The sequence below is a fragment of the Elgaria multicarinata genome, chromosome 13, assembly GCF_023053635.1.
Source record: "Elgaria multicarinata webbii isolate HBS135686 ecotype San Diego chromosome 13, rElgMul1.1.pri, whole genome shotgun sequence".
Lineage (NCBI taxonomy): Eukaryota > Metazoa > Chordata > Lepidosauria > Squamata > Anguidae > Elgaria > Elgaria multicarinata.
This window is the reverse complement of record NC_086183.1, coordinates 34,680,199-34,706,216: the sequence shown is the minus strand read 5'-3', so window position 1 is coordinate 34,706,216 and position 26,018 is coordinate 34,680,199. Positions and strand designations below refer to the sequence as shown.

General features: G+C 49.6%; 2 protein-coding genes across 3 annotated transcripts in view; one reads left to right on the top strand and one right to left on the bottom strand.

Annotated features, from left to right (window-relative positions):
* LOC134408220 (cytochrome P450 2G1-like) overlaps positions 1-4,821 on the top strand; it is a 40,333-nt gene extending 35,512 nt beyond the window's left edge. For both annotated transcript variants that reach the window (XM_063140407.1, XM_063140406.1), the window contains exons 5-9: positions 736-912; positions 1,671-1,812; positions 1,953-2,140; positions 3,706-3,847; positions 4,315-4,821. In XM_063140407.1, the coding sequence (XP_062996477.1) occupies positions 736-912; positions 1,671-1,812; positions 1,953-2,140; positions 3,706-3,847; positions 4,315-4,496 (831 nt within the window). In that variant the 3' untranslated portion in view covers positions 4,497-4,821. The remainder of the gene's footprint in view (positions 1-735; positions 913-1,670; positions 1,813-1,952; positions 2,141-3,705; positions 3,848-4,314) is intronic.
* A 4,492-nt stretch (positions 4,822-9,313) lies between these two features.
* On the bottom strand, positions 9,314-25,036 carry LOC134408222 (cytochrome P450 2B19-like). The gene is made up of 10 exons (XM_063140410.1): positions 25,004-25,036; positions 20,832-20,994; positions 19,731-19,880; positions 18,973-19,133; positions 18,475-18,651; positions 16,335-16,476; positions 12,462-12,649; positions 11,241-11,382; positions 9,539-9,716; positions 9,314-9,446 (listed from the first exon to the last, which is right to left on the bottom strand). The coding sequence occupies exons 1-10, from the start codon at positions 25,019-25,021 to the stop codon at positions 9,422-9,424; spliced, it is 1,344 nt and encodes a 447-aa protein (XP_062996480.1). The 5' UTR covers positions 25,022-25,036; the 3' UTR covers positions 9,314-9,421.
* Between the last annotated feature and the right edge of the window lie 982 nt (positions 25,037-26,018).

The window sequence follows — 26,018 nt, the reverse complement described above, 5'->3', positions numbered from 1 at the left end:
GGGGTTGCTACCATGGAGGTGCCATCTTCTGCCCTGGCACCCTGTCTGTGGAACACCCTGCCTGGGCAGGCCAACCCAACAGAGCACCTTCCTTACATTTTAGGCCCCAGGCCGTTGGTCCTGTTCCTCTAGGATTTTGTTGTTTAATTACACATTCACAACGGAGTTTTATTTGGGTCCTTTTCTTCAATTTGTGGAGCTGCCTTGCTGGTGACTACATAGCTAAATTCTTGAGTTATTTAAATGCTAGTCCTTGTGTCCTTTTATATTTCATAAGGATTTTTGATTTTTATTTGTTTTTTTAAAATATATTATTTATATTGTTTGTTATGCTTTTTTTGGTATAGTATTTTATTCTTTTAGCTTTATTTAATCCTGCCATAGAACTTTTGTCAATGGCAGGTTTAAAATTTTTTTAAAAATAGGTCCTACTAGAACACCTACAAAAAAAGGCCTTTGAAATCTTGCATCTAACTTTAACCTGGTGCCTCACGATGAAACCGAGGGACATTATGAAGTCTAAGGTCAAAGGTATAAACTTCACAGGGCCAAGAAAGTGCTCTCATTGCTGTGCCTCCTAACCAGGCCTCTATTCAGCAATGGACCCTCACCTCCAGTGGGCATCCGAGACACCCCTCCTTCAGCTTAGTAATGGCTTTCTATCGCAGGCACCCTTTGCCCACAGATGGGAGGGGCGGTTTTCATCCCCCTCCCAATCTCTGTTCCAATTCACAGTTCTATGGCCTCTTCCCTCAAATCTTGAAGCACCTTCCTGGTCCACACAACAGGCTCTTTGAGAACTACGCGGAACAAAAACGTTTCGCAGCCAGGATGGTCCAGAAACACGAGGACACTTTGGACCCAGACTCTCCTGGGGATTACATCGACACCTTCCTCATCCGGATGCGGCAGGTACATCGGTTCCCACAGCAACCCCTTCTTGCAGCAGATTAGGAGGGAAGGAACATTCTCCCAGGCTTCACCAATCCTTTGCCCACTTCTCATTAATTTTAAAATGGGTCTTCGCTGTGTAGGATTTGCGTGAGTGTGTGAACATTATAGAACAGCCTTCCCCAAGCTGAGGCCCTCCAGAAGTTTTGGATTTCAACAGAGGGCTGTCTATACACTTTGGAAGCCCCACAGTGGGTATATGAAACAGCCACCCTGGGGCTTTCCCTCAAAGCTGCACATTTAAGAAGTTGGGGACTTATCCTGACTTTTTACGCTGAAACAAGGTCCCCACAGCTCTTCCTCTGTCTGACTTCACTCTGGCATTGAGCCAGGGGTGTTCCCAGGTGGAAGGCAACCTCTGATTGGTTGCTGGAAGCCAGGAAGAGGGCAGGAGGAGGCAGACCCAGAGAGCCGAATGGCTGCCGAAAAGCCCGCGTTGCCTCCTGCCATGGGGATTACAGTGCAGGGAAAGCATGGGGTTTTCCCCAAAGTGTCGGCAACGCAGTGCCATGAAGACAGCCGGCTGACCAATGGTCAGGAGTGCTGGGAACCATGGTCTAAAACATCTGCAGGGCACCAGCTTGCAGAAGTCTGTTCTTGAAGAACCTTTGGTCACGGCTGGAGAAAAGAGCCACATGTGGGGCGCTGTGCAGAGCCTCCACCCCAATTCCACTCCCAGACCATCTTTTGCTTGTGCTTCCTGTCCCCATTGCCTGCAGGACAGTGGGAATCCCAGCAGCGAATTCCACAAAGAAAACCTCATTACCTCTGCACTGGACTTGTTCTTTGCGGGGACTGAAACCATCAGCAGCACCCTGAGATACGGCTTCCTGATTCTCTTGAAGTACCCCCAAATCACTGGTCAGTTGAGCTGGAAAAGGAACCATATAGAAAAGAGCAAGTGTCTTTTTGGGAAATGCAGCTTACTGGGTGGCTGCTGAAAAGGATATTAAAACTAAGCCTTTCTTGTGAATTCTTCCTCCTGTGCTGCTCCATCACAGAGAGAATCCAAGAGGAGATAGACCAAATAGTTGGGCAGAACCGGGCCCCGTCAATGGAAGACAGGGTGATGATGCCGTATACAGATGCTGTGATTCACGAGATCCAGAGATTCATTGACATTAATCCACTTGGCATACCCCATTCTGTCACACGTGACACAGAGTTTGCAGGATACACAATTCCTAAGGTATGTGGACACTCGATTTATGACCAACCAACCCACCCCCCATCCTATCCAACTGGATAAGGGCAAAATAGGTCCATCTCGCCCACCATTTCTTAAAAGTCTTTCCCCTTAGATTCCATGCCTTGTTGGAACGAGGTATAGTCTACACTGAAGGGCTTTCGTTCCCAAGGCACCACTGTGCCAAAAATTGTCTTCATGTGCAGATGATGCTCAGTGGGCACATGGCACACTATATATGCCTTCCTTAGAATTCAATGAAGTGCCACATACCAAAAAAAAAATGCAAACTATTGCAATTGTGGGAGAAGAAGGCAGAGTCTGAAAGGTCATATGTACTTTATACCCGATATATATAATTTAACATAGTGCTGCATCAATGCTTCTATTATGGGATAAGGGAGAGAGCATGTTCTTAAAAAATAGATGATGAAAGGCATGCATAACTGCATCTGAGATCAAGAAATGTGTGAGTGTGTATGATGGTCATTTTAATACAGAGTATAATATAGAATACTTGAAAGGTGGTCACACAGAGGAGGGCCAGGATCTCTTCTCAATCCTCCCAGAGTGCAGGACACGGATTAATGGGCTCAAGTTAAAGGAAGCCAGATTCCAGTTGGACATCAGGAAAAACTTCCTGACTGTTAGAGCAGTACCACAATGGAACCAGTGACCTAGGGAGGTGGTGGGCTCTCCCACCCTAGAGGCATTCAAGAGGCAGCTGGACAACCATCTGTCAGGGATGCTTGAAGGTGGATGCACATGCATACTGACCCCAAAGATGACCAAGCACCACAGGCTGAACCCCCTCCATCCTCATCACTTCTAATACTGCTCAGATAGTCCACGGCAAGCACCGAATTCTGGAAGTAGTGGAAGGTGTATGCAAAGGTCATGCCTGTACTTTCTAATGCGGTTTATCCTGCTTTTTGTTTTGGGCTAAGAGAGAAGCTCTATACAGGATTTCAGGTTTAAAAATAAAATGAAATGGTTTATTCACAGCTGCACGTGTGAATGCAAATATAGCCTACAGCAACAATTTCTAACCTCTAATCCTTGTCGACAAAGGATAGGAAATAGAGGACAACCAGAAATTCCCCACCTGTAGGTCGCCTCCCCCACCCCATCACCATGTGGGGTTGAAGGTGAATGTTCACCTCCACCCCCAAAATACCTGGTGGTCGGTCCTCACTTCAATCAAGCGCACAAAAGTTAGGGGGGAGGCTGCCAAACCAGTCGGACACGTAAAAGCTACACCCACCAGGAGATATCGCTGTCCAAGTTCTGCAAATAGCAGTAATGAGTCCACACACACACCCCTTAGTCAAGTTCTGCTGTGGGAAAAATTGGGCAGGATCCCCACAACTCCATGGTCTGCAGTGGAAGCAGTGAAGGGTCCACAAGTTGTACACTGCTGGCCAGGCTAAAAAAACCAATGAATGCATCCATTTAGGATCCTCAACTCTGTGCCCGCACCCAGCCCTTTTGGCGACAAGCCAGGACTAGAGATTAGCGTTGCATTGATTTCACCTCCAGCTGGGCCAATCCTTTTCCTCATTCCCCAGGGTACATTTGTGTTTCCATTGCTAAACTCCGTGTTGCACGACCCCATCCAGTTCGAAGCCCCAGAGACCTTTGACCCAGGGCACTTCCTAGATGAGAAGGGCAAGTTTAAGAAATCTGCTGCTTTCATGCCATTTTCTGCAGGTGAGTCTGGCACATACAAGCTCCCCCCCCCCCACAAAATATCTCCATGTACAGAGCCCACAGCCTCCTTTCACATGGAGCAACTCCCATGATATCCCTAACCTTTAAAATGAGAAACCTACTAACCTACTTCAAATGTAGAGATGCTAAAAATGCCACCATCTTGTTCTTGGAAATGACAAACTGTCAGGGATGCTTTAGGGTGGATTCCTGCACTGAGCAGGTGGTTGGACTCGATGGTCTTGTAGGCCCCTTCCAACTCTGCTATTCTATGATTCTATGATTCTAATGCTGCGATCCTCTATACACTTCCCTGAGAGTAGGCCCCATTGAACTCACCAGGGCTTCCACCTGGGTTAACATGCACAGGATCGCACGACCCATTTGTACTGTTTTTCACGCTCCTCCCCTGAACAATTTAGCCACTCCCGCTACCTCTTTGACTGTCTTCCCCTGTCACCATGCAGGGAAACGCTCCTGCCCCGGAGAAGGCCTGGCTCGGATGGAGCTCTTCCTCTACCTCAGCACTGTACTGCAGAACTTTGCCCTGGCCTCCCCCGCGGGCTGTGAGGAGATCGACATCACCCCAGAGTACAGCGGCTTTGGGAAAGCCTCGCGCCAGTACCAGCTGTGCCTCCTTCCTCGCTGATACCTCAGGCCCACTGGCGTAAGAGCTGCCCTGTGACCGTGGGGAAGGCAGGGGAGTGTCTACCTTGACCCAGCCCCCCATTTCACCTCGGAGGACTGCTCTCAAAGAGCCAAACAGAAAAGAGAAAATGGCCTTTGCGACGGCAGTGGAGTTTGTCAGAGGGTTTTGTTTTTCTTTTCTTTTACGAGTACTTTTGAGCTCATTTACAGGTTAAGCTGGTGAACAAAAGAGGTGGCAGGTTCCTTGTGCCAAAGCAGAAAAGGGGCTGCTAGGTATGGAGTCGGTAAATAAAGATGTTGAAGCAAAATGAATGTGCAGAAAGAGAGAATGGTAAAGAAAAAAGACACAAAGGAGAGAGAGCTATGGATCGAGGGGACGTTGAGCCCTGGGGACGAGGCTGCAGGGGTGTGAGAGAGAGAGATACACACTGTATTTCCCACCTCCCAACGGTGTAAGACTGTCAAAACATACAAAGGAGTGGCCAAGGGAAGCCCTGTATTTTGGGATACCCACAGCTGGGCACTTCTGCAACTGCAAATAACTCCCCACCCCAAAAGAAACATAAATAAAGGGCAGGGGAGGTTGGAGTGTGGTTGTGAATCCATTCTGAGTGTCCTCCAGATACAGCAAGAACTCTGAAGAAGGCATCCAAGGTGCTGAACCTCTTTGGTGGATGGGGTTCAGCACCACGGACAGTTCTGACAGAGAGCCAGAAGGGATTCACAGCTCTGCCAAAACGGAGCTGCTGGCCTCCCCCAATGAAGGCGCCATTTGTGCATCTAAAACGGGGTTGGGGAAAACATGCAAAACTTTCCCCAGTGCTGTTTCTGCACAAGAAAAGAAAAATCATTTAAAACCAGGGGTCTCCAACTGCGACGGAGATCACAGCCAGCACAGAGATGGGTCTGGGGTGGTGGCTCCCACTTCGTACAGCAGATGACATATCTATTTTCTCATTTCCTTTTTCCATTTTAATTCCATTGCAAGCAAATGGCAGGAAATCAAAGTTCCAGCAGTGCTTAAGAGACTCAGTGTGGAAACCAACTGAGCCTCCGACAGACTAACACACCAATTTGGCTGAGGATGGATTCATGCAGAGGTGGCGCTTAGAGCAATAGAGGTTGCACACCCTACAGCTCTTTTTCCACCAAAACTAAGAATGGAAGGAACCCAACAAAACCATGTTAATATGAACACTCCTTTTAGATCTGGATTGACAGGAAAGAACCTTTATTAACAGCAAACCTCTGAGAAATTATTCCCAGAGGTGCATTATTTGGAGCAAATCTTGCATAGCCCAGCTCACTCAGCAGGCTTTGTGGAGTTCAAATTTGTGACGTTCTCTCCCAATGAAGGGGAGTAAGCAGTTCAGACTACACAGAAACACACCACTTCCACTCAGAGCCCATTTACCGGGGTGCCATGCAAAGCCGATAGGGCCGTGGGATGTTCTGCGCTACCCTGCACTATCGGCGAAATGTCTGTTTCCTCCCGGTCTTGCAGCGCTTTCAAATTCAGGTTTTGCAACACAGGCATGAAACATAAAAAGAGCTCCATGCGGGCCAAACCTTCACCCAGGCAAATCCTTTTCCCTGGAGGGACAAGAAATGGCATTTCTTTATAGCGTGTTTCCATATCACAGGAAAGCTGCTTGAAAAACTTCACATGGGTCCTTCCAACCCAATGCTCAACCCAGCAGTTACAGCTTTCCGTTAATCCAACTCAACTCTTCCCCACCGCCAAATCCTTACACCCCCACCGCTATGTCTAGCCCAGCAGGCAACTTCCTGCCTCCCCCAATTTTGGAAGAGGAACATCCTGCTGAGAACGGCAGGAAAGCCTCTCGCTCTTCTTAAAAGCCCCATTTTCATCCAGGAAGTGGCCAGGATTGAACTTCTCTGGCATCTGACAGTGCTGGGAGTCGTGCAGGACAGATGACAGGAACGGCACAATGGTGTTCCCCAACAGGACAAAAACACAGCCCCAAAGGCAACAGTTAGCCAGACTGGCCCAGAGCACACCTGAGCTCCTCTTCAGCCTGCATTCTGCCTTTAACTTCAGGTCTCTCTGGCTTAAATGCTGTTACTTTTCTACAATAACAACAATAACAACTAGCATTTGTATAGCCCTTCACACGTAGGTGTAAAGGGATAATTCCAGGTGCACCATGTACATTGATGGTGCTATATAAATAGATAATAATAATAATAATAATAATAAATGGGCTCAAGTTACAGGAAGCCAGAGTCCAGCTGGACATCAGGGGGGAAATCCCTGACTGTTAGACCAGTACGACAATGGAACCCACGACCTAGGGAGGTGGTGGGCTCTCCCACACTAGAGGCCTTCAAGAGGCAGCTGGACAGCCATCTGTCAGGGATGCTTTAAGGTGGATTCCTGCTTTGAGCAGGGGGTTGGGCTCAATGGCCTTGGAGGACCCTTCCAACTCTGCTATTCTATGATTCTATGACAACGGCAGAATCTGGATTTTCAGTAAGAAGTAGGTGAACAAATGCTGGCAGCAATTCCAGAAAAAAAAAGTAGGTGCAGAATCTACCCCAGGGGGCTCTCAGGGTGATGGGTGTCCGATCTCACAGTGTAGTCTTTTTCTCTATGATGTTATACACACAGTTTTGCTTGAGACCTCATCATTTGCTTCTGCAAATGACCCTAACCCTAACCCTAACCCTTTAAATTAATACAAGGGGAGACCACAGCAACCTGGACCACTCTAGCTTTGCAACTCATGGTGGCGTGGATACATTACTGTTGTTTTGAGGAGGCAGGGCAGGGCGGGGGGCCATCTTCACAGCACCATGTTGGTGCTGCTGTGGGGAAAACCCTGCGGTTTCACTGCTGCAGGGTGGCCACAGGTAATCCTGATGTCAGGAGGCAGCACAGGCTTTCCAGCGGCTCACTGGGCCCACCCCCTGCCCTCTGCCCTGCTCCTGGTGACCTATCAGATGTTGCCTTCCACCCAGGAATGCCCGCGGATCGATGCCGCAGCAAGGTCAGATGGCGGAAAAGCTGTGGTGATCTCACACCAGCATAAAAAGTCGACATAAGTGCCTGGGTTGTTGTTTTTACAGCACAGCTTCACAGGAAAGCCCTGCACAGGCAGCGAATTGGTGGCTGCCTCGTATAAGCGATGCCGGGCTGAAGGCCACGTTCCACTTTGCGGCTGGAACTTCTGTTGCGCAAAGGCCTCCCTGTAAACCCAAGGAGTCAGCCGTCCCTCTGTTTACGGCTTAAGTATCATAGAATCATAGAATCATAGAATAGTAGAGCTGGAAGGGGCCTATAAGGCCATCAAGTCCACCCCCCCGCTTGATGCAGGAATCCACCCTAAAGCATCCCTGACAGATGGTTGTCCAGCTGCCTCTTGAATGTCTCTAGTGTGGGAGAGCCCACAACCTCCCTAGGTCACTGGTTCCATTGTCGTACTGCTCTAACAGTCAGGAAGTTTTTCCTGATGTCCAGCCGGAATCTGGCTTCCTGTCACTTGAGCCCGTTATTCTGTGTCCTGCACTTTCCACGAATGGACAAGCAAAAGGATCAAAAACAGTAACAAACGAAAAGCTCCCTTTCGATACTCCTAAAGTTTCAGCCGCTTGGACCCTTTGGGCCTCCCTTCAGTTTTGCATGAGAAAGGAAGGCAGCGGGCATTTCTGACTCCCCCCACTCAAAGATAAGGCAAAGGGAACACCTTCGGTTTAAAGATTAACTCAGTTCCATGAAATGAAAGGAGGCTGATCTGAATGAACGAACATTCTCCATCTAGGGAGAAAAGTCCACAGGGCTCCACGGCAACAGGAGCCCCTCTCCGAGGGCCATGCAGGGTCATCCCGATGGGACAGAGCGACAGGTTGGTGAAGAAACCCCCCTTTCCCCCCCTTTTTTGTTTGTTTGTTTACAAAACTGCACCAACCAATGACGGCAAGTAAGAAATGGAGAAAGCGCGTGAAGTTGCTGCCATGAAACCTAGGGCTTGTCTATGTGCTGTATGGACTCTGTCACTGCTGCCCTGTGCCGCTCCGATGTTTATATGTTTCAGCCGCCAAAAATCTGCAGCCACATTGTAATATTTCCTGCAAAGCTGCACATTTTTGATGTCATATTTTTACAGCTTCCCCCCCCCCTTTGCTCTGATGTCACCATGGTTGTTTCTGCATGGGCCAATGGTGCCTTCAGTTTGGGTTAAGAGAATGGGGGAGCGGACCTCAGAGCAGGGTAGGCATGAGAATACAGGTAGGGAGTGGACTCCAGGTGAGTGTTGAGTAATGGTCACCATGGCGACATTAAAGTCTAATTCTGGAACGAAAGTAAGAAGCGTTATGTATAACGCATAAATTCAACGAACTGTAGCTGTTCAGATGCAAAGCTGCAGGCTTTCAAAGCTACAACGGCGTGTGCAGAGTTAACAGTAAATAACAACAACAAATACTACTGGAGGTTTTCAGTCACTCAATTCTGCACTTTACCACCATGTGACAACATTACCACCATGTGACAACCGCACTGCGAATTTTCCCAGCTGGATAGCCTGCGATCACTCCTGCCATGTAATTTTTGTGAACTGCCCAGAGAGCAGTTACTGGGTGGCATAAAAAATGAAATAGATAGATAAATAAATAAATAAATAAATTGGTATTGTTGCCACTGTTATGGCACCAATTTGACAGAGGATAATATTAATTCAGTGGTAGCCTATAGTCCCGTGTCGAACACACATCCTGCTGCTTTTTTTCCCCACCATGATAAAAAGTGAGAATGGAAGGAACCCAACTAAAGCAAAAGACTCCTTTGAGATCAAGACCGACAGATAAGACTCTTTATTAATGTAAATTTCTGAGACATTATTCAGAGCTGGGACTTTTTTAAGCAAATCTCGTATAGCCGAGCTCCATCGGAAGGCACTGTTGTGTTTAGATGTAGGATGTTATCTTCCAGCTGGAGAAAGAAGATGTTCAAACTAAGCAGCAACACCCACCATGCATTTCCCCTCCCCTCCCCCCTGCTCTTGCTCAGCAGGGCCCATTTACCGTGGAGCCACAGAAAGCCGGTAGCGCGGGGGACGCTTTCCGATACCCTCCACTACTGGCAAAATGTCTATCTCCTCCCGGACCTGGAACGTTTTCAGATTCAGGTTTTGCAACACAGTCGTGAGAAACAGAAAGAGCTCCATGCGGGCCAAGCTTTCACCGAGGCAAACCCTTTTCCCTAGAGGGTCAAAAATTGAGAGGTTTTTAACAGCATGTCTTCACAACACAGGAAAGTTCCTTAAAATGTCCTAACTCAAGATGAACCCTTCTAACGCAATGCTCAACCCAATAGTTACCACCTCTCTGTGAACGCAACCCAACACATTGGCCCTCTCTCTCTCTCTCTCTCCCTCTTCCCTTATAAGTTCTTAAATCCTCATCAGGCAGGTGCAAAATTGCCCACCTGCCTGGACACATTTCTTGGTGCCTACCAAGGGGCCATACATCTCTATTTACTAATTTTTAAAAGAACACACACACACACACACACACACACACACACACACACACACTTTTTCTTACCAGCATTTGCTTCAAAGCAAAGTGTGGGGGGGGGGGGGCTCCAGCGACTGCCGTCTTCATTTCCCATTAATGTCTCTGGGCCTCAAGTAGGACTTAAAGACATTTGTAGGCAATGAAGATAGGGGGCCGGGGGGGGGGCGGGGGGCAGATGCAGGCCGATGCTTTTCTCTGCAGGGAAGGGGGAAGAACAAGGGACTCATAAAGACAGCATGGCATAGTGGCTAAAGTGCTGAGCTGAGGGTCGGGAGATCCGGGTTCTAGTCTCCACTCGGCCATGGAAACCCACTGGGTGACTTTGGGCCAGTCACAGACTCTCAGCCCATCCTACCTCACAGGGTTGTTGTTGTGAGGATAGAATGGAGTGGAGGAGAAGGATTATGTACTTTGCCCTGGGTTCCTTGGAGGAAAGAAGGTGGGGTATCAATGCAACAATAAATTAAAAAAAAAACTTGGAGGGGGGTGTCAAAAGAGAGCAGCACAGGGCTAGGGAGAGCCGCGGAGAGGCCAGGAGAGGCAGCTGGGGGTGAAGGGAGGCAGCAGGAAGCCACGGAGGGGGGAGGGTTGGGTTGGGAGAGAAGCAGGAAGCCAGGAGGGGCGGAGGGAGGCCTCGAGGCGCCAGCTGGCCTTGAAGGGGGTTGTGCGCTTTCATGTCTGAACGGACAAAGGCTTCATGGCTGCGAGACAGCAAGAGGTCAAGGAAAGGGTCTTGGGGCATTTTGGGGTGGACCCTAAAAAAGAGTGGGTTTTGATGTGAGGAGAAGGGAGGGAAAAGTGTGTGTGCATGCATGCATACAGGATGGATATGTGGGGTGCGTGTGTGTGTGTGTGTGTGTGTGTGTGTGTGTGTGTGTGTATGAACGGAGGCTGGCTGGAAGGGGGCATGTGTGTGTGTCTGTTGAAAACTGTGGGTTCAAATGTGTTGTTTAGGGTGTTGGGGTCCAGACCCCATCTCTGCCTTGTATTCAGTCTTTGGGGCAGATTACTTGTCCTTTATGATTCGCTATGCCTCCTACAGCAACCATTTTGGGGCGGTGTCCAGGACAGCTTCTCAAATAGCCACATGGGCCCGTGGGCCACAAAAGGTTGCCTGCTCCCATCCTAAGGCCCAGCATAACAACCCGCCCTCCTGTTCCCTCCTCCTACATCCCATTTTTGAAGAAAAAACCCCCAGGTGTGTCACCTGATGAAAACGGCAGGAATGCCTCGCTCTTCTTGAAGGCCCCGTTTTCATCCAGGAAGTGCCCAGGATTGAACTTCTTGGGTGTCTCAAAGTACTGAGGGTCCTGCAGGACAGACGTCAAGAAAACCCCAACCACAGTGTCCTAGAAGGGAAGAACAGAGGCCCCAGAGGCAACGGTTACCAGGCTCAGTCTCTCTGGCCTGAACACCTGGAACGTCCTCCATTCATAACACTAATATTAATAACAAATCGTTCGTGTTTGTGTAGCACTTTCCAGGCAGGTGTCAATGGAGCATTTCCGTTAGGGCAGCTCAATTCTTCCAGGATCGTATGTGTGATTGGGATCACTCCCACACGAGAGCCCTTCCTTACCGTTGAGAGATTGCTTTTGTGCAAATTGGTGGAAGTGGAATTAAAAGACAGGTCCCATATAGGAATCTGAGGAGCTTTCTTGCAAATAGCATGAAAACCACTAAAAACAAATTCTGTAAGTACATTAAGACCAGGAAACCAGTCAGGGAACTGTTTGGACTACTGGATGACAACGGAGTTAAAAACCTTCTCTGCATGAAGCATTTCAGTATAATTCTCTGCTCATTGTTATTTATAGGTTCTTTAGACAATGTCAAGTTTTGCTCCAGTTTTGCTTGTGTTTGTGAACAGCATTTTCAGCAAGTTTTTTAGAAGAGGGGAAATGGAGTATAATTTCTGAAAGAAAACGCTGTTTCTGCTTGTGTATTTGTGCTATTCTGCTATACCACAGCACAGCCTAGAGGTTATGTAGCAGAAGAGCAGGTAAGAAAATGCTCCTTTTGTGGTGCTCAGTTAATTCTTCAACAAAACCAAAAGTAAATACCGTGGATGAACAGCCTCATGTAGAAAAGCTTAAAATCTTTTGAGGAACAGTGCTAAGAACCACCTGTGTGGAAGGACCATGGGAGGGTGGAGAACAGAATGGCAAAGGCAGATCAGTGTCAGTATAAAGTGATGCACATAAAGGCAAAAACTCCTAACCTCTCAGATACAGTAATGGGATCTGACCTAGTGCTAAATGACCAGAAAAGAAACCTTTATGGTCATGGTGGATGTCTCACTTAAAACATCAACTCACATAAGAAAAGGTGAAATCCATATTAGGGATCATTAAAAAACAGATGGAAAATAGAACTCCCAATATCATTATGTTTCTATACAAATGCTGCAATTAGCCCGGTGAATCACCTTGGGAAGGCTGTATCCCCGAAATGTGGTGTCACGTGTCATTAAGTGAGAAGCCACCACTGGGGTTATGTCCCCAAACCGCTGGATCTCATGGACAACCGCATCTGTGTAGGGCATCTTGATCCGGTCCTCCATGCAGGGGCTCCGGTTCCTCCCGATGACCCGGTCAATCTCCTCTTGGACTTTTGCTGTAAAGGAGTAGATAATAGGGGTGTGATCCGCTCCGATTAGGAGCGTAGAAGCAGTAGCGGATTGGCCTGCTCCACCTTACCCAGAGGCGGAGTAGGAGTGGACCGCGGACCCCTAGAAGCAAGGCGAAGAGAAGCGACCATTTTTCGGAGCTCCTAGTTCAGGCAGAGCACTCCGGTCGCCATCTTGAAAACATTTCGCCATAGGATTGCATTGCGGCAAATAATCGCGGATAACTACGTTCTTTTTGAAGCTATCGTTCTGGAAATTCTTGTGCTCAGAGAGTCGTGGATGGGGGTCATTTTGAGACCACTCTCACCTCTCTGCGTCGTGCGGGTCGCGTGCTATATTTTTTTGAAAATCGGGTCAACCGCGCGGTTCAAATGGCGTTTTCGGCTTTTCGCCCATAGGATTGCATTGAGGGAAAGACTCGGGCATAACTGGGTTGGTTTTTAAGCTATCATTCTGAAAATTCTTGTGCACAGAGAGTCGTGGATGGGGGTCATTTTGAGACTACTCTCAACTTTCTGCGTCGTGCGGGTCGCGCGCTAGAAGTTTTTAAAAAATCGGCGGGAAAAATACCTTTTTCAAAGGGCTGAGGGGCAGAGTCAGCTCCCGGTCATGATCACATGATCCCAAAGTTAGAGGAGGGCATAGGCAAAACGGGTAACTTGGGATTCTGGGAAACTTCTCTTTCTTCATCTGAACGGGCTTTTCCCAGTGTTTTTTAAAACAGTAGCCCCACCAAATGCACAAACACAACCTGAAATCATATACTAAGCCAAGAATAAGAGATAGAAACACAGCACTGCTCAGCACCCTAACTTTGGGGAACAACTGAAAAGATGTGGTGCAAGGGGATGAGCTCCCCTAGGGCATCTCATCGTGGACGTGCCCCCACTCTCTCCTGCACTGGAAGGCCATTAGAGCCTTCCAAAGAGAGTAAAACGGTGGAGCAATGCCTATCATGAGTTGAAGTGAATGTTCACTTTTTAGTGGTGGAGCGATGCCTGTTATGAGTTGAAGTGAGCGTTTACTTCTTAATCTCAGAGCTGTTGGTGGCTGTCTTGAGTTGAACTGGCAGCTGCTTCCCCTTCCCCCGGGCACGTCCCCCTATTGCTGGTAAAAGACAGATATAGCCTTTTTTTAAAAAATCTTCTTGCTGTTTATTGAGCAACACTGCTGCTTTTAATTCCACCCCTCCTTTGTTTATTTATTGATTTATTCCATTTTATATGCATTACTGGCTTATCCTTGGCTCACTTCCTTATGCCCCCAGAAATGCCAGCTGCATGCCTGCCTGCCTTCCCTCCCTCCTCGCAGGGATGTTGTGTGTGTGTGGCTTTGACTCAGGGGAGAAGTCCTTCCTGCGCTCACTTGGAGTTTTGGAAGTTCCAAATTTTTCAGGTTTAAGCCCCGCCAAAAAACAGGGGATGATGGGACTGCCTTGAGTCTCGGCGTGCATATGTATCCCTGGATAAGCTGTCATGGTGGTGAGTTTGAGGTTTTCTTTTAACGTGCAAAATTGACGGAGCTATGGAAAGGGGTGTTGGATTTTCATAAATTCCCCAAAAATCAGGGGATGATGGGACTGCCTTGAGTCTCGGCGTGCGTATGTATCCCTGGATAAGCTTTCATGGTGGCGTGTTTGAGGTTTCTAACGTGCAAATTGACGGAGCTATGGAAAGGGGTGTGAATGGGGTGCCCGATTTTCAAAAATTCCCCAAAAATCAGGGGATGATGGGATTGCTTTGAAACTTGGTGTGCGTGTGTATACCCCCATGAGGTGTCATGGTGCCAAACGTGAGGTTTCTAACTTGAACAGAAAAAAAATTGTATAATTTTTTAGCTTTCAATGCAAGCCTATGGGGGGGGAAACGGAGCTCCGATCCGGATCCGGAGCTCCGAGCGGAGCGGAGCGGAAGTGGGAGGAGCGGGGGCGGGGCGGAGCGGCCCGATCCGGAAAATGGCGGATCTGCAAGTGAAGCGGAGCGGGGGGTCCGTGCACACCCCTAGTAGATAAGGCCGTTGGTTCAGAGCTGTGTGCTACGGAACTCAACGGGGGGATAAGAACTGACTGACAAGCTGAGAGAGTTATATATTTTCGTAAGAGGTGTCAGGGCTTAAAAGTAGATCCCAGGCTTTGCATGCAGCGACATGGTTTGGATGACACGACAGCCCACCGTGGATTAATCAACCCTTGAGGAGCACATCTGCCATTGTGAATAGGCAAGCCCTGGCTGGGATTTGCCAAGGCTTGTCGTGTGCTCCAAATCCAACTGGCATGAGTTATTTGAGGTTCAAACAGCCCTTAAAGAACCTATGGTCTGTTTTAAGGTTATGCTACGGTTGTTTTACCCTTAAGACAGTAGTGCATGCGCTGGTAACTTTGAGGTTCGACTTCTGCAATGCGCTCTACATAGGGCTACCTTTGTGCCCAGTCCGGAAACTTCAACTAGTTCAAAATAGGGCTGCCAGGCTGATCACCGGTACACCTAGGGGTGACCACATTACACCACTTTTAAAATCTCTTCACTGGCTGCCGATTGTTTCCAGGCGAAGTATAAAGTGGTGGTTATTGCCTTTAAAGCCCTACATGGTTTGGGTCCAGGCTACCTGTGGGATCGCCTTCTCCCATACAACCCGCCCTGCACACTCAGGTCCTCCAGGAAGAATTTACTCCAGCCAACAAAAACAAGGCTGACAACTATTACCCAGAGGACCTTCTCTTCTGCTGCTCCCAGACTGCGGAGTGGCCGGCCGGAGGAGACTCGTCAACTTAACAGTCTTTTAGCATTTAAGAAAGTTATAAAGACTGATCTCTTCCGGCAGGCCTATCCAGTGGAGTTTTAGGATGGTTTTAGTACGTTTTTAGGAAGTTTTAAATATTGTGTTTTGATTAATATTTTATGTATTTTATACTTGTTGTTCCCTGCTTTGATCAGGATGGAGGGGCAGGTTAGAAATATTTTTTATTGTTGTTATTATTAATAATAATAATAATAATAATAATAATAATAATAATAATAATCCCCCACTGGCCAGAATTGCAAGACACAAGAAGCCACAGCTACCTCAGACAGGGCTTCAATATTCATAATAGCACCTGCCATAAGCCACAGCTCCTTGCAGGTAAATTAACCCACAATGGGTTGTCATGAGTACAGGCCCGGAAAGTTCCAGCTCCAGTCCTCGGCATTCCCAATTAAAAGCATCTCAGCAGACAGGACCTGGGAAAGGCCTCCCTCATCCTGAGCCCCTGGAGAATCAGAGCAGGCAGCACTGGGGCCCTGACTCAGCATATTATTACTATTATTTAGTAGTAGTAGTAGTAGTAGTTGTAGTAGTAGTAGTAGTATCCCGCCTTTTGCCCAATGCTGGGCCTCAAGGTGGCCTTACAAAGTTTAAAATATACATGGTGAGGGAACAAAACCATAAACATTTAAAATACACAACAAAATTAACTAACTACGGTCTTCATCCCAGCTCTTCTCTGTATCAATGAAAGGAAACTCTGCCTGGTTCTGAAGAAACCATCGGGTGTGTTACTGGACAGAGGCAGCTCCTCTGCTTTCCAGAACTACCCAGCCCACCACAATTTAGCCCCCCCGCCAGCCAAACAGAAATCCCTACTGGTGGGGCCAAGTAACTAGCAGGAGACCGAGTTGATTGGGGGGGTTTCACCTTCTATCTCTGGGTGCCGGAGGAGGATGAGAAGCCCATATCGGAGGGTGATGCTGACCGTCTCCGTCCCTGCAAAGAATAGGTTGAAAACCGTAATAGCCAGGTTCATGTCATGGAATTCAGAAACCGGGTTCTCTTTCTCCTGCACAAGAAAAAAAAGGAGATAAAGCATCATGATCAAGCAAGAGGCAAATTCGCACGCTTGCACTGGCCAATGGTCAGCAGGATTTCGGTTCCAGGAAAATTCAAGGCAGCACACCCTAAATTGGTACCAATAGCAGCAGGTGATTGGGGCATCCTAGAAAATGCCTTGATTCTCTGCCTTGCGGTAAAAGGCAATTCCGTTTATTTAGTGGGTGTACTCTATCTCCTGTCTAGTGAAACATCATCCCATCTGTGTAGCTCAGGTGAAACAAAGGTGGCTGAGACCCTGATACAGCCTCAAGGGAGAAGGAAGTAGCAGGACAGCTTTCTCCTCTCTAGGGATAGAGGACGGTGCTTTAGACGGAGTCAGACCCTTCATCCACCTCGCCCAGTATTGTCAACACGGAATGGCAGCAGCGGCTCTCCAGGGCTGCAGGTTGGATGGTTTCTCATCCCTACCTGGAGATGCTGCCAGGTATTGAACCTGGGGCCTCCTGCATGCAAAGCCGGGGCTTCTGCCACTGTGCTGCCATCCCTCCTGTTGGCCTCTACTTCTGCTGGGCTTATATAGTTGTAAACAGGCAAATATCAGAGTTCCTGGCACTTTCTCATGCAAGGGAGACCCAGCCTAGAGGGTGCTGCCTTAGGAGTTTCTCACTGATGGGGGAAGTGAGGAGCACACAACAATGTAATGAAAACTGAATTATCATCGAATCCGCATGTAAATCCTACTTTTGTCAACTCCATCCCTCCCATTAAGGTTTTTTGTTGTTTATTTGTTCAGTCGCTTCAGACTCTTTGTGACTTCATGGACCAGCCCACGCCAGAGCTTTCTGTCGGCCGTCGCCACCCCTAGCTCCCCCAAGGTCAAGTCTGTCACCTCCAGAATATCATCCCTCCATCTTGCCCTTGGTCGACCCCTCTTCCTTTTGCCTTCTACTTTCCCTAGCATCAGCCTTTTCTCCAGGGTATCCTGTCTTCTCATTGTGTGGCCAAAGTACTTCAGTTTTGCCTTTAATACCATTCCCTCAAGTGAGCAGTCTGGCTTTATTTCCTGGAGTATGGACTGGTTTGATCTTCTTGCAGTCCAAGGCACTCTCAGAATTTTCCTCCAACACCCCAGTTCAAAAGCATCTATCTTCCTTCGCTCAGCCTTCCTTATGGTCCAGTTCTCGCAGCCATAGGTTACTACGGGGAATACCATTGCTTTAACTATGCAGACCTTTGTTGTCAGTGTGGTGTCTCTGCTCTTAACTATTTTATCAAGATTTGTCATTGCTCTCCTCCCAAGAAGTAAACATCTTCTGATTTCCTGGCTGCAGTCAGCGTCTGCAGTAATCTTTGCGCCCAGGAATACAAAGTCTGCCACTGCCTCCATGTTTTCTCCCTCTATTTGCCAGTTATCAATCAAGCTGGTTGCCATAATCTTGGTTTTTTTGAGGTTTAACTGCAACCCAGCTTTTGCACTTTCTTCTTTCACCTTCGTCATAAGGCTCCTCAGCTCCTCCTCGCTTTCAGCCATCAAAGTGGTGTCATCTGCATATCTGAGATTGTTAATGTTTCTTCCTGCGATTTTAACTCCAGCCTTGGATTAGTCAAGCCCAGCACATCGCATGATGTGTTCTGCATACAAGTTGAATAGGTAAGGTGAGAGTATACAACCCTGCCGTACTCCTTTCTCAATCTTAGACCAGTCCGTTGTTCCGTGGTCTGTTCTTACCATTGCTACTTGTTCGTTATACAGATTCCTCAGGAGGCAGACAAGATGACTTGGTATCCCCATACCACCAAGAACTTGCCATGGTTTGTTATGAAATTCACTGAATGATCATCAAATCCGCATGTAAATCCTACTTTTGTCAACTCCATCCCTCCCATTAAGGTACTTAGCTGGAAATGCACTTCCCCGCTGAAATTAATTCCCTCTCCTCTTTGCACACTCCGTCACCCGAGGCTGTCTTTCTGGTTCTCCTTTCCTCTTGGCTCTAATACGCACCTGCTCCATTTTGGCGAGGAAAGAGTCAATAAAGTCTCGAGGGCAATTTGGATCGAACGACTCGCGGTGCATCTGGACCCTCTGCAGGATGAAGCTGATGATGTCATCGAAGCATTTGGATAGTCTGCGATGGGGACTGGGAAAGATCCGCTTCAAACACGGGAAAGCATTAAAGATCTTTAAAGAAAAGGAATCGATTGAATGTTGATTTTGGTGAATTTCTAACCCATAATATGTAGATAATATGAAGATGAAACAAGTAAAATATAAGTCTGTTAAGAGCTAACGGCCATTCTGGAGCCTTCCTTGACTGACCAGCCATGGTGTTCACTAGTATTCTGTCATTTAAAATAACACATTTTTAATATGGTTTTTTTTTTTTAATTCTTTTATCTTCTTAACTTTTTTCACCACTTTGGAATCTGTTTAGCACTGTGGAGCAATACATAAATATTGAACTAAATAGTCCCTCTGGGCACTGGGGACACTGACACTTACCTGCATCCCGGGGGATGACATGAGCCGGAAGGCTGTATTGATCAGCTCAAGCAAAGTGATGAAGTCCTTGTCCTCGTATTCAAACCGGTTGCCAAACACAATAGAGCAGATGATGTTGGAGACGGCATGACTGAGGTAAAAGGTAGGGTCAAAGGGATGCCCTGCGGAGGCGGCAGAAGGAGAGGGTCAGTGGGGAATGGATGTTCAAGCCTGTGGGGTCTGGGCTGGATTGATTTCAGGTCACACTACGGAAACTCCCTGCCTCCCCCCCACCCTAAGACCGTTGACATGTTCACAGAATTGACAATTCCTGTATTTTAAAGGGGCTGGTCGTAAAGTGGCCAATTTGACGCTGTGCGCCAGCCCACTGAGAGCCAGGGTGGCATAGTGGTTGGAGTGTTGGACTGGGAGTCGGGAGATCCGGGTTCTAGTCCCCACTCAGCCATGGAAGCTCACTGGGTAACTTTGGGCCAGTCACAGACTCTCAGCCCAGCCTACCTCACAGGGCTGTTGCTGTGAGGATAAAATGGAGTGGAGGAGGAGGATTATGTACGCCGCCTTGGGTTCCTTGGAAGTAAATGCAATAAATATAAATAAATAAATAAATAAAATTTGGAGAGATTAGGAAGTGACGTATTTGTGCAAAACATGCTTTGGCTCCTCCAAAGCAAAGGGCCCTCTTCCTTTGGCCTCCACAGTTGTCACTGAACCACAGCATCCTTGTGAGGAAAAGCAGGGGCGCGTGGGGGAAGAGTCACCTTGCGTCTCCTGCAGCGCTTCCACCAGGAACCGGGCCTCCTCCTGGATCCGCTCCTCGATGGATCTCTTCCCCATCCCGAAGTTCCTCAGGGTGGTGAGAGAGAAGCGACGGAGCTGCTTCCAGCGCTCCCCACTGGTGCTGACCACTCCTGAAAAGGAAAATGGAGGAACACGCCACGGATCAGGCCGGAGATGAGCACAGAGAGCCCTGGGGTGGAACAGGTGGGTGGACTGTGGAGGGCTCAAGGGGAGATTGGCAGTAGCCAAATTCACTGGGCGGGGTTTATATTCAGCGTCCTTCTCCTCCCCTCAGTCAGCCCTGTGTTTGTGAGCCTCAAGGCCACTTTTACTGGTTACCCCCAAATAAAGCTGCACTCCAGGAGTCGGCTGTGGTGAAGGGTCAGCAGAGAGGCATACAAGCACGTGAGCGATGGCCCCCGGGGGCGGGGAGGGGACGACCCTTACAAGAAAACTACAGCTGGCAACGACATCTTCTGGATTCTCTGCAGGAAAGGAGTGAGGCAGCAAAGCGCCATGTGTGGAAGGCACCAGCAAGAAGAGCGAGAGTTGGGAGTTCAGCGGCAGCCTTGGGGGGCGGGGGGGGCAGTGGGGCTGGGGGCTGCACAGGTGGCTCTCCCAGAACCTGCTCAGGGCCAGAGGATTTGCTGCCTGCAGAAACAGTTGGATTGGATTTGACATTCGTATCTGTTCCCTCTCGATGAGACTTGGAAGCCAAGCCCTGTGGCCCTGCCCCTGGGGGCAAGAGAGAGCGATAGAAAAACGCAGGCACTTTGCTCCCTCCAGAATGTGACCCGCCTCTGGCTCGTCTCCCTTCCCCTCCAGCCCATTGACGAAGGCATAACGGGGGCAGAGGAAGCTGATCTATAACGCGGAGTCAGAGCAGCGGTTCTCCAGGGTTTCCGAGACCGGCGTTTTTCTCAACCCTGCCGGAAGATGCCAGGATCAAACGCTGAGCTGCCGCTGAGCCATCGCCCTTCCCCAACTATGCAGGAGCATTCCCCCCACCCCCCACCAACCCCCGTTCTATGCTGCATCCCTTCTGCTCGCAATCCCTTTCTATTTGCAAGCAGGCCACTCACCGTACTTGGAAATGGTATCGCCCAGGGCCTGTATCGGAGCTCTCCCGCCAAACGCTTCGGCATTATCTGTGAATGCTTCCTTCATGGCTTCGTAGCCGCACAGCACCACGGTTGGCCGGGGCCCCATGTAGAAGGTGAACACCGGCCCGTACTTCTCCTGGAGCTGCCGGGAGACAAAGAACACATCTCAGCACCCCAGATTTGGATGCAAAGGGGCAGCGTGACCCTGGGATTCTGCCAACGACAGAGCAGCTGTGGAGGAGTGGAATGGATGGCACCAGCGGGACAGTCCTGCTCTATGGCAAGGACTTGTGGGTTAAATTTATTTATTTATTTATTTTATTACATTTATATACCGCCCCACAGCCGAAGCTCTCTGGGCAGTTTACAACAATTAAAAATGGTAAACATTAAAAGTATACAAAATTTAAAAACCATCAAAAACATAAAAACAGGATAAAAACAACAGTATAAAGCACTTTTGTTGAGGCAAAGTTTCTGCCGCCTTCGTGGGCACCAGCTGAGATAAGAGGCTGAGGAACGTCATCAGGTGGCAAAGCAGAGCCTGGATCCATTGGCAAATGAAGAAGACGACGATGACCCTGGTTTTGAAGAGACACTTGTATGCGTTGTCAAAGCAATGGTAAGTGTCGTGACTTGCAATCTATCAATTATGAGGCTTTTTCCCAGTCTCTAGCCTCCTCTCTTCCTTCTGTCTGTTCGGCTGTCTCCTTGGACTCAGCTGTCTCCTTCTTTAATTCCTCTTTATCTTCAACTCTTGATAATCTTGCTCCATCTACAACTCGGATAGTTCGCCCTTCTCAACCCCAACCGTGGCTCACCTCTTCCCTCCGCTACCTTCGCTCTTGTTCCCGGGCAGCTGAACGCCTTTGGCGTAAGACCAGGGACCGGGCAGACTTTGTCCATTACAAATTTGTACTCTCCTCTTTCTCTTCTGCCATCTCACTGGCCAAACAGCAGTACTACTCAACGCTGATCCAGTCAAATGCTAGGCATCCTCAGCGGCTCTTTGCGTCCTTCAATTCTCTTCTGAAGCCTAATCCGCCATCTCTCCCCGCCTCTCTGTCTGCTAATAACTTTGCCTCTTTTTTCAATGCTAAAATCCAAACTATCCGCTCTGATCTGGCCAGCTCTGCTCCTCTTCCAGTTCCTGTTCCTCATCTGTCAGCTCCTCCTGCAAATTTCTCTGCGTTTCCTTCGGTCTCTGCGGATGAACTGTCTACAATACTGCGCTCTTTGAAGCCTTCCACTTGTTCTCGTGATCCGATTCCTTCTCGCGTCTTTATTAATCTTATTCCTGCTATCCTCCCTTCCTTGCTACATATTATTAATCTTTCTCTGTCCTCTGGTTCATTTCCTTCTGCTTTTAAACATGCTACAGTCTCTCCCATTCTCAAGAAACCTACTCTTGATAGGCTATCTCTGTCTAACTACCGACCTGTCTCTTTGTTGCCGTTTGTTTCAAAGATCCTGGAGCGTGCGGTCTACTCTCGCTGTCTTGACTTTCTTTCTAGTAACTCTGCTTTGGATCCATTTCAATCTGGATTCCGTCCTCTGCATTCCACCGAAACAGCCCTTACTAAGATCACCAATGATCTCCTTACTGCCAAGTCTAAAGGCCATTATTCCGTTCTTATTCTCCTTGATCTAACTGCAGCCTTTGACACGGTTGATCATGATCTTCTCTTAGATTCCCTTCATGACCTTGGATTTTGTGGCTCTGTCTATAACTGGCTTGCCTCCTATCTAGCGGGTCGCTCTTTCAGCGTGTTGACTAATGGCAGCTCGTCTTCCTCCTTTCCCCTTTCAGTAGGGGTTCCGCAAGGCTCGGTGCTTGGCCCGTTGTTGTTTTCCTTATACATGTTGCCCTTGGGCAAGCTTATTCAATCTCATGGCCTCCAATATCATCTGTACGCCGATGATACACAACTATCTCTGTCATCTCCGGAACTTTCTCCTGATGTTCACGATCGTATCTATCTCGGCATGTCTTTCAGATATCTCAGCTTGGCTGCTTCATCGTCGCTTGAAACTTAACATGGCAAAGACTGAATTGCTTGTTTTTCCTCCTAAACCTTCTCCTCATTTCTCATTCTCTCTTACTGTCAATGATGTTACGCTTACTCCGGTCGAGGAAGCTCGTAGCCTTGGCTTTATATTCGACTCCTCGCTCTCCTTTATTCCTCATATTGAAGCAGTAGCTAAATCTTGTCGATTTTTCCTGTATAATATTGCCAGGATTCGATCATTTTTGTCTGTCTCTTCTGCCAAGATGCTTGTTCATGCACTGGTTATTTCACAGTTGGACTACTGCAACCTTCTTCTCTCTGGCCTTCCTTCTTCTCACATCAGTCCGTTGGTTTCTGTTCACCACTCTGCCGCAAAGATCATCTTCTTGGCTCGCCGCTCTGACCATGTTACTCCGCTTCTGAAATCTCTTCATTGGCTTCCAATTCACTTCAGAATCCAATATAAACTTCTCCTGTTGACCTTCAAAGCTTTTCACGGTCTAGCTCCTTCCTATCTCTCCTCTCTCATCTCACACTATTGCCCCGCTCGTGCTCTTCGCTCCTCTGATGCCATGCTTCTTGCCTGCCCAAGGGCCTCTACTTCCCTTGCTCGGCTTCGTCCATTTTCGTCTGCTGCCCCTTACGCCTGGAACGCTCTTCCAGAACATTTGAGAACTACAAGTTCAACAGCAGCTTTTAAAGCTCAACTAAAAACTTTTCTTTTTCCTAAAGCTTTTAAAACTGGATGTTGTGCAGACTTCTACTGTTACTTTCTACTGTTAGTTTTACCCTACCCTGTGCCTGCTTACCCTACCCTGTACCTGTTGGCATTCTCTTCCCCTCCTTATTGTTTTACTATGATTTTATTAAATTGCAAGCCTATGCGGCAGGGTCTTGCTATTTACTGTTTTACTCTGTACAGCACCATGTACATTGATAGTGCTATATAAATAAATTAATAATAATAATAATAATAATAATAATAATAATAATAATAATAATAATAATAAGGCCAGGGCTGCATTCAGACAACACAGAGTCTACCGTTGGGCAAGGACCTCGCTGCGCTTCCCCCCACCCCTCCAATCAGGAGTGTTGATTGGCTGGCAGTGGGACATTCCAGACCTCGTGAAGCGTTCTCTCTCTGCCCTTCCCTGCTCTTGGGGACTTGGGGACGTCTTCGTTCCCATCGAAACGCACCACCCAGCTACAGCCGACAATGGCTTTTGCCACATCTTAAGCGCCGTTGCATCAATACATCTCTGCACACAAAAGTCTCAGGACTCCTGCGTTCCAGAGCGGGAAAGGCTTGGGGGGGGGGGGGCGGGGGGGGCATCCAGCTCAAAACCAGAGCCAAACTACACCTTAATGCTAGTCACAGAGAAGGCTAGCTTTTCATTCCGCGCGAAGTGCAGGCAGCCCCAATTCAGACGGGGACCATCGTGCACCAGGAGAGGCGGATTAAACCACTCGGCACTCCCCCCCCCCCGCCGGCCCCCCCGAAAACCCTCCACGGGCATTTTAAGCCCCTTCGGTGGGGATTGACGGAGTTCTCCCTTCGCAGCGCTCAGCGCTGCGCTCCTCCAAGCGGGCTTGGTCCGCCTTCTCGAACTCCACCGCCGGCCCTCGGCCAGCGAGCGGGACCGGGGCTTGGGCTCCAAGCCCTCCGCCCCGCCGCCCTGGCTCCGCGCCGCCGCCGCCGCCCTCTCTCTCCCCGCGGGCCCCTCGGGCGCCCCCTCACCCGGCGGAAGGTCGGGATGATGTCCCAGCCGTCGACGTGGAGCAAGTTGCCCAGCAGAGGCAGCGGGGGCGGCCCGGGGGGCAGCGGGGCCGCCGCCTGGGCGCGCCTGCGCCGGGCCAGGGCGAGCAGCAGGGCCAGGCAGAGGAGCAGCAAGGCGGGCAGAGCCATGGGGGCGCCGGGGCTGCTGCAGGGCGCCTCCGCTTTGCGCCTGGACCGGGCGCGCTGCAGAGCCGGACTTCAGCGCCCCGGCGGGGCGGAGCGGAGAGCAGGCGAGGGCGGGCGGGGGTGGAGCTCGCGAGAGGCTCATCGCCAGAGCCCGCTGCCCAGGGTCGGTGCCAGACTATTTTGCGCCCTACGCAAGTGAGCTGCTTTCACCCACCCCCACCCCCACCCCAGCATACCTGGGTGCAGGGTGCCATCTTGCCCGCCCAGCTGAAGCGAAGCCAGGACGCTGGGGTGGGAGGGCCGGCGGGTGGCTTCGGAACGGTGCACCCGGCCAGAAGCCGCTCTGGGAGAGCAACTTCTGAGTGCGCCGTTCTGAAGCCACCTGCCCACCCCAGCATTCTGGCTTCGCTTCAGCTGGATGCCCGCCCAGCCGAAGCGAAGCCAGGACGCTGGGGTAGGGGGGCCGGAGGGCCGGCGGGTGGCTTCGGAACGGTGCACCCGGCCAGAAGCCGCTCTGGGAGAGCAACTTCTGAGTGCGCCGTTCTGAAGCCGCCTGCCCACCCCAGCATTCTGGCTTCGCTTCGGCTGGACGCCCACCCAGCCAAAGTGAAGCCAGGACGCTGGAGTGGGGGCAGGCAGGCATGGCTTTACTTCAGCTGGGTGGGCGCCCAGCCAAAGTGAAGCCAGGATGCTGGGGCGTGCGGGTGGCTTCAGAACAGCGCGCCCAGAAGCCGCTCTCTCAGAGCTGCTGTGGGAGAGCAACTTCCGGGTGTGGTGTTCGGTGCCCCCCTTACCTTGGCGCTCTAGGCAGCCACCTAAGTGGCCTCTATGGTAGCACCGGCCCTGCCGCCGCCCCTCCCCATCCCGGCATCGCGCCCGGCAGCCGCGTTCTTGTTCCTTTTCTTTACAAACGTGGAGAGCCGGAGCGAAAAGCAAAACAACAACAACAAAACAAACGATCCCATCCCGTCCCCACCCCCGACGGGCACAGAGCTCTTCAGGCGCTCCATGCCCCCCCCCCCCCCCCGTGCCCGGCTCCTCAAGTTTACCTCCCTCGAAACTCCGGCGACCCACCACCACCACACACACACACACTTCGCGCTCACAGGTGTTCTAACTGCCATCAATCGGCGGACTGAAAAGGCGCTGGGGAGAAAGTCCGCCCTCCATCAGCCCACAGAGCCAGGCCAGCCATGTCAGGCCACGATCCAGGCCACGCAGCAAGAGGGGCCTGGGACGGACGGAGGCTCG

Bases quoted from the DNA above. Each gene is read 5' to 3' on its own strand.
- LOC134408222 (XM_063140410.1), bottom strand. The intron at 19,881-20,831 runs GTGAGTGGCCTG...TTTCCTTTTCAG, and splicing joins CGATACCATTTCCAAGTACG to GAGTGGTCAGCACCAGTGGG. The intron at 11,383-12,461 runs GTGATTCACCGG...CTTCCCTTCTAG, and splicing joins GGGGATACAGCCTTCCCAAG to GACACTGTGGTTGGGGTTTT.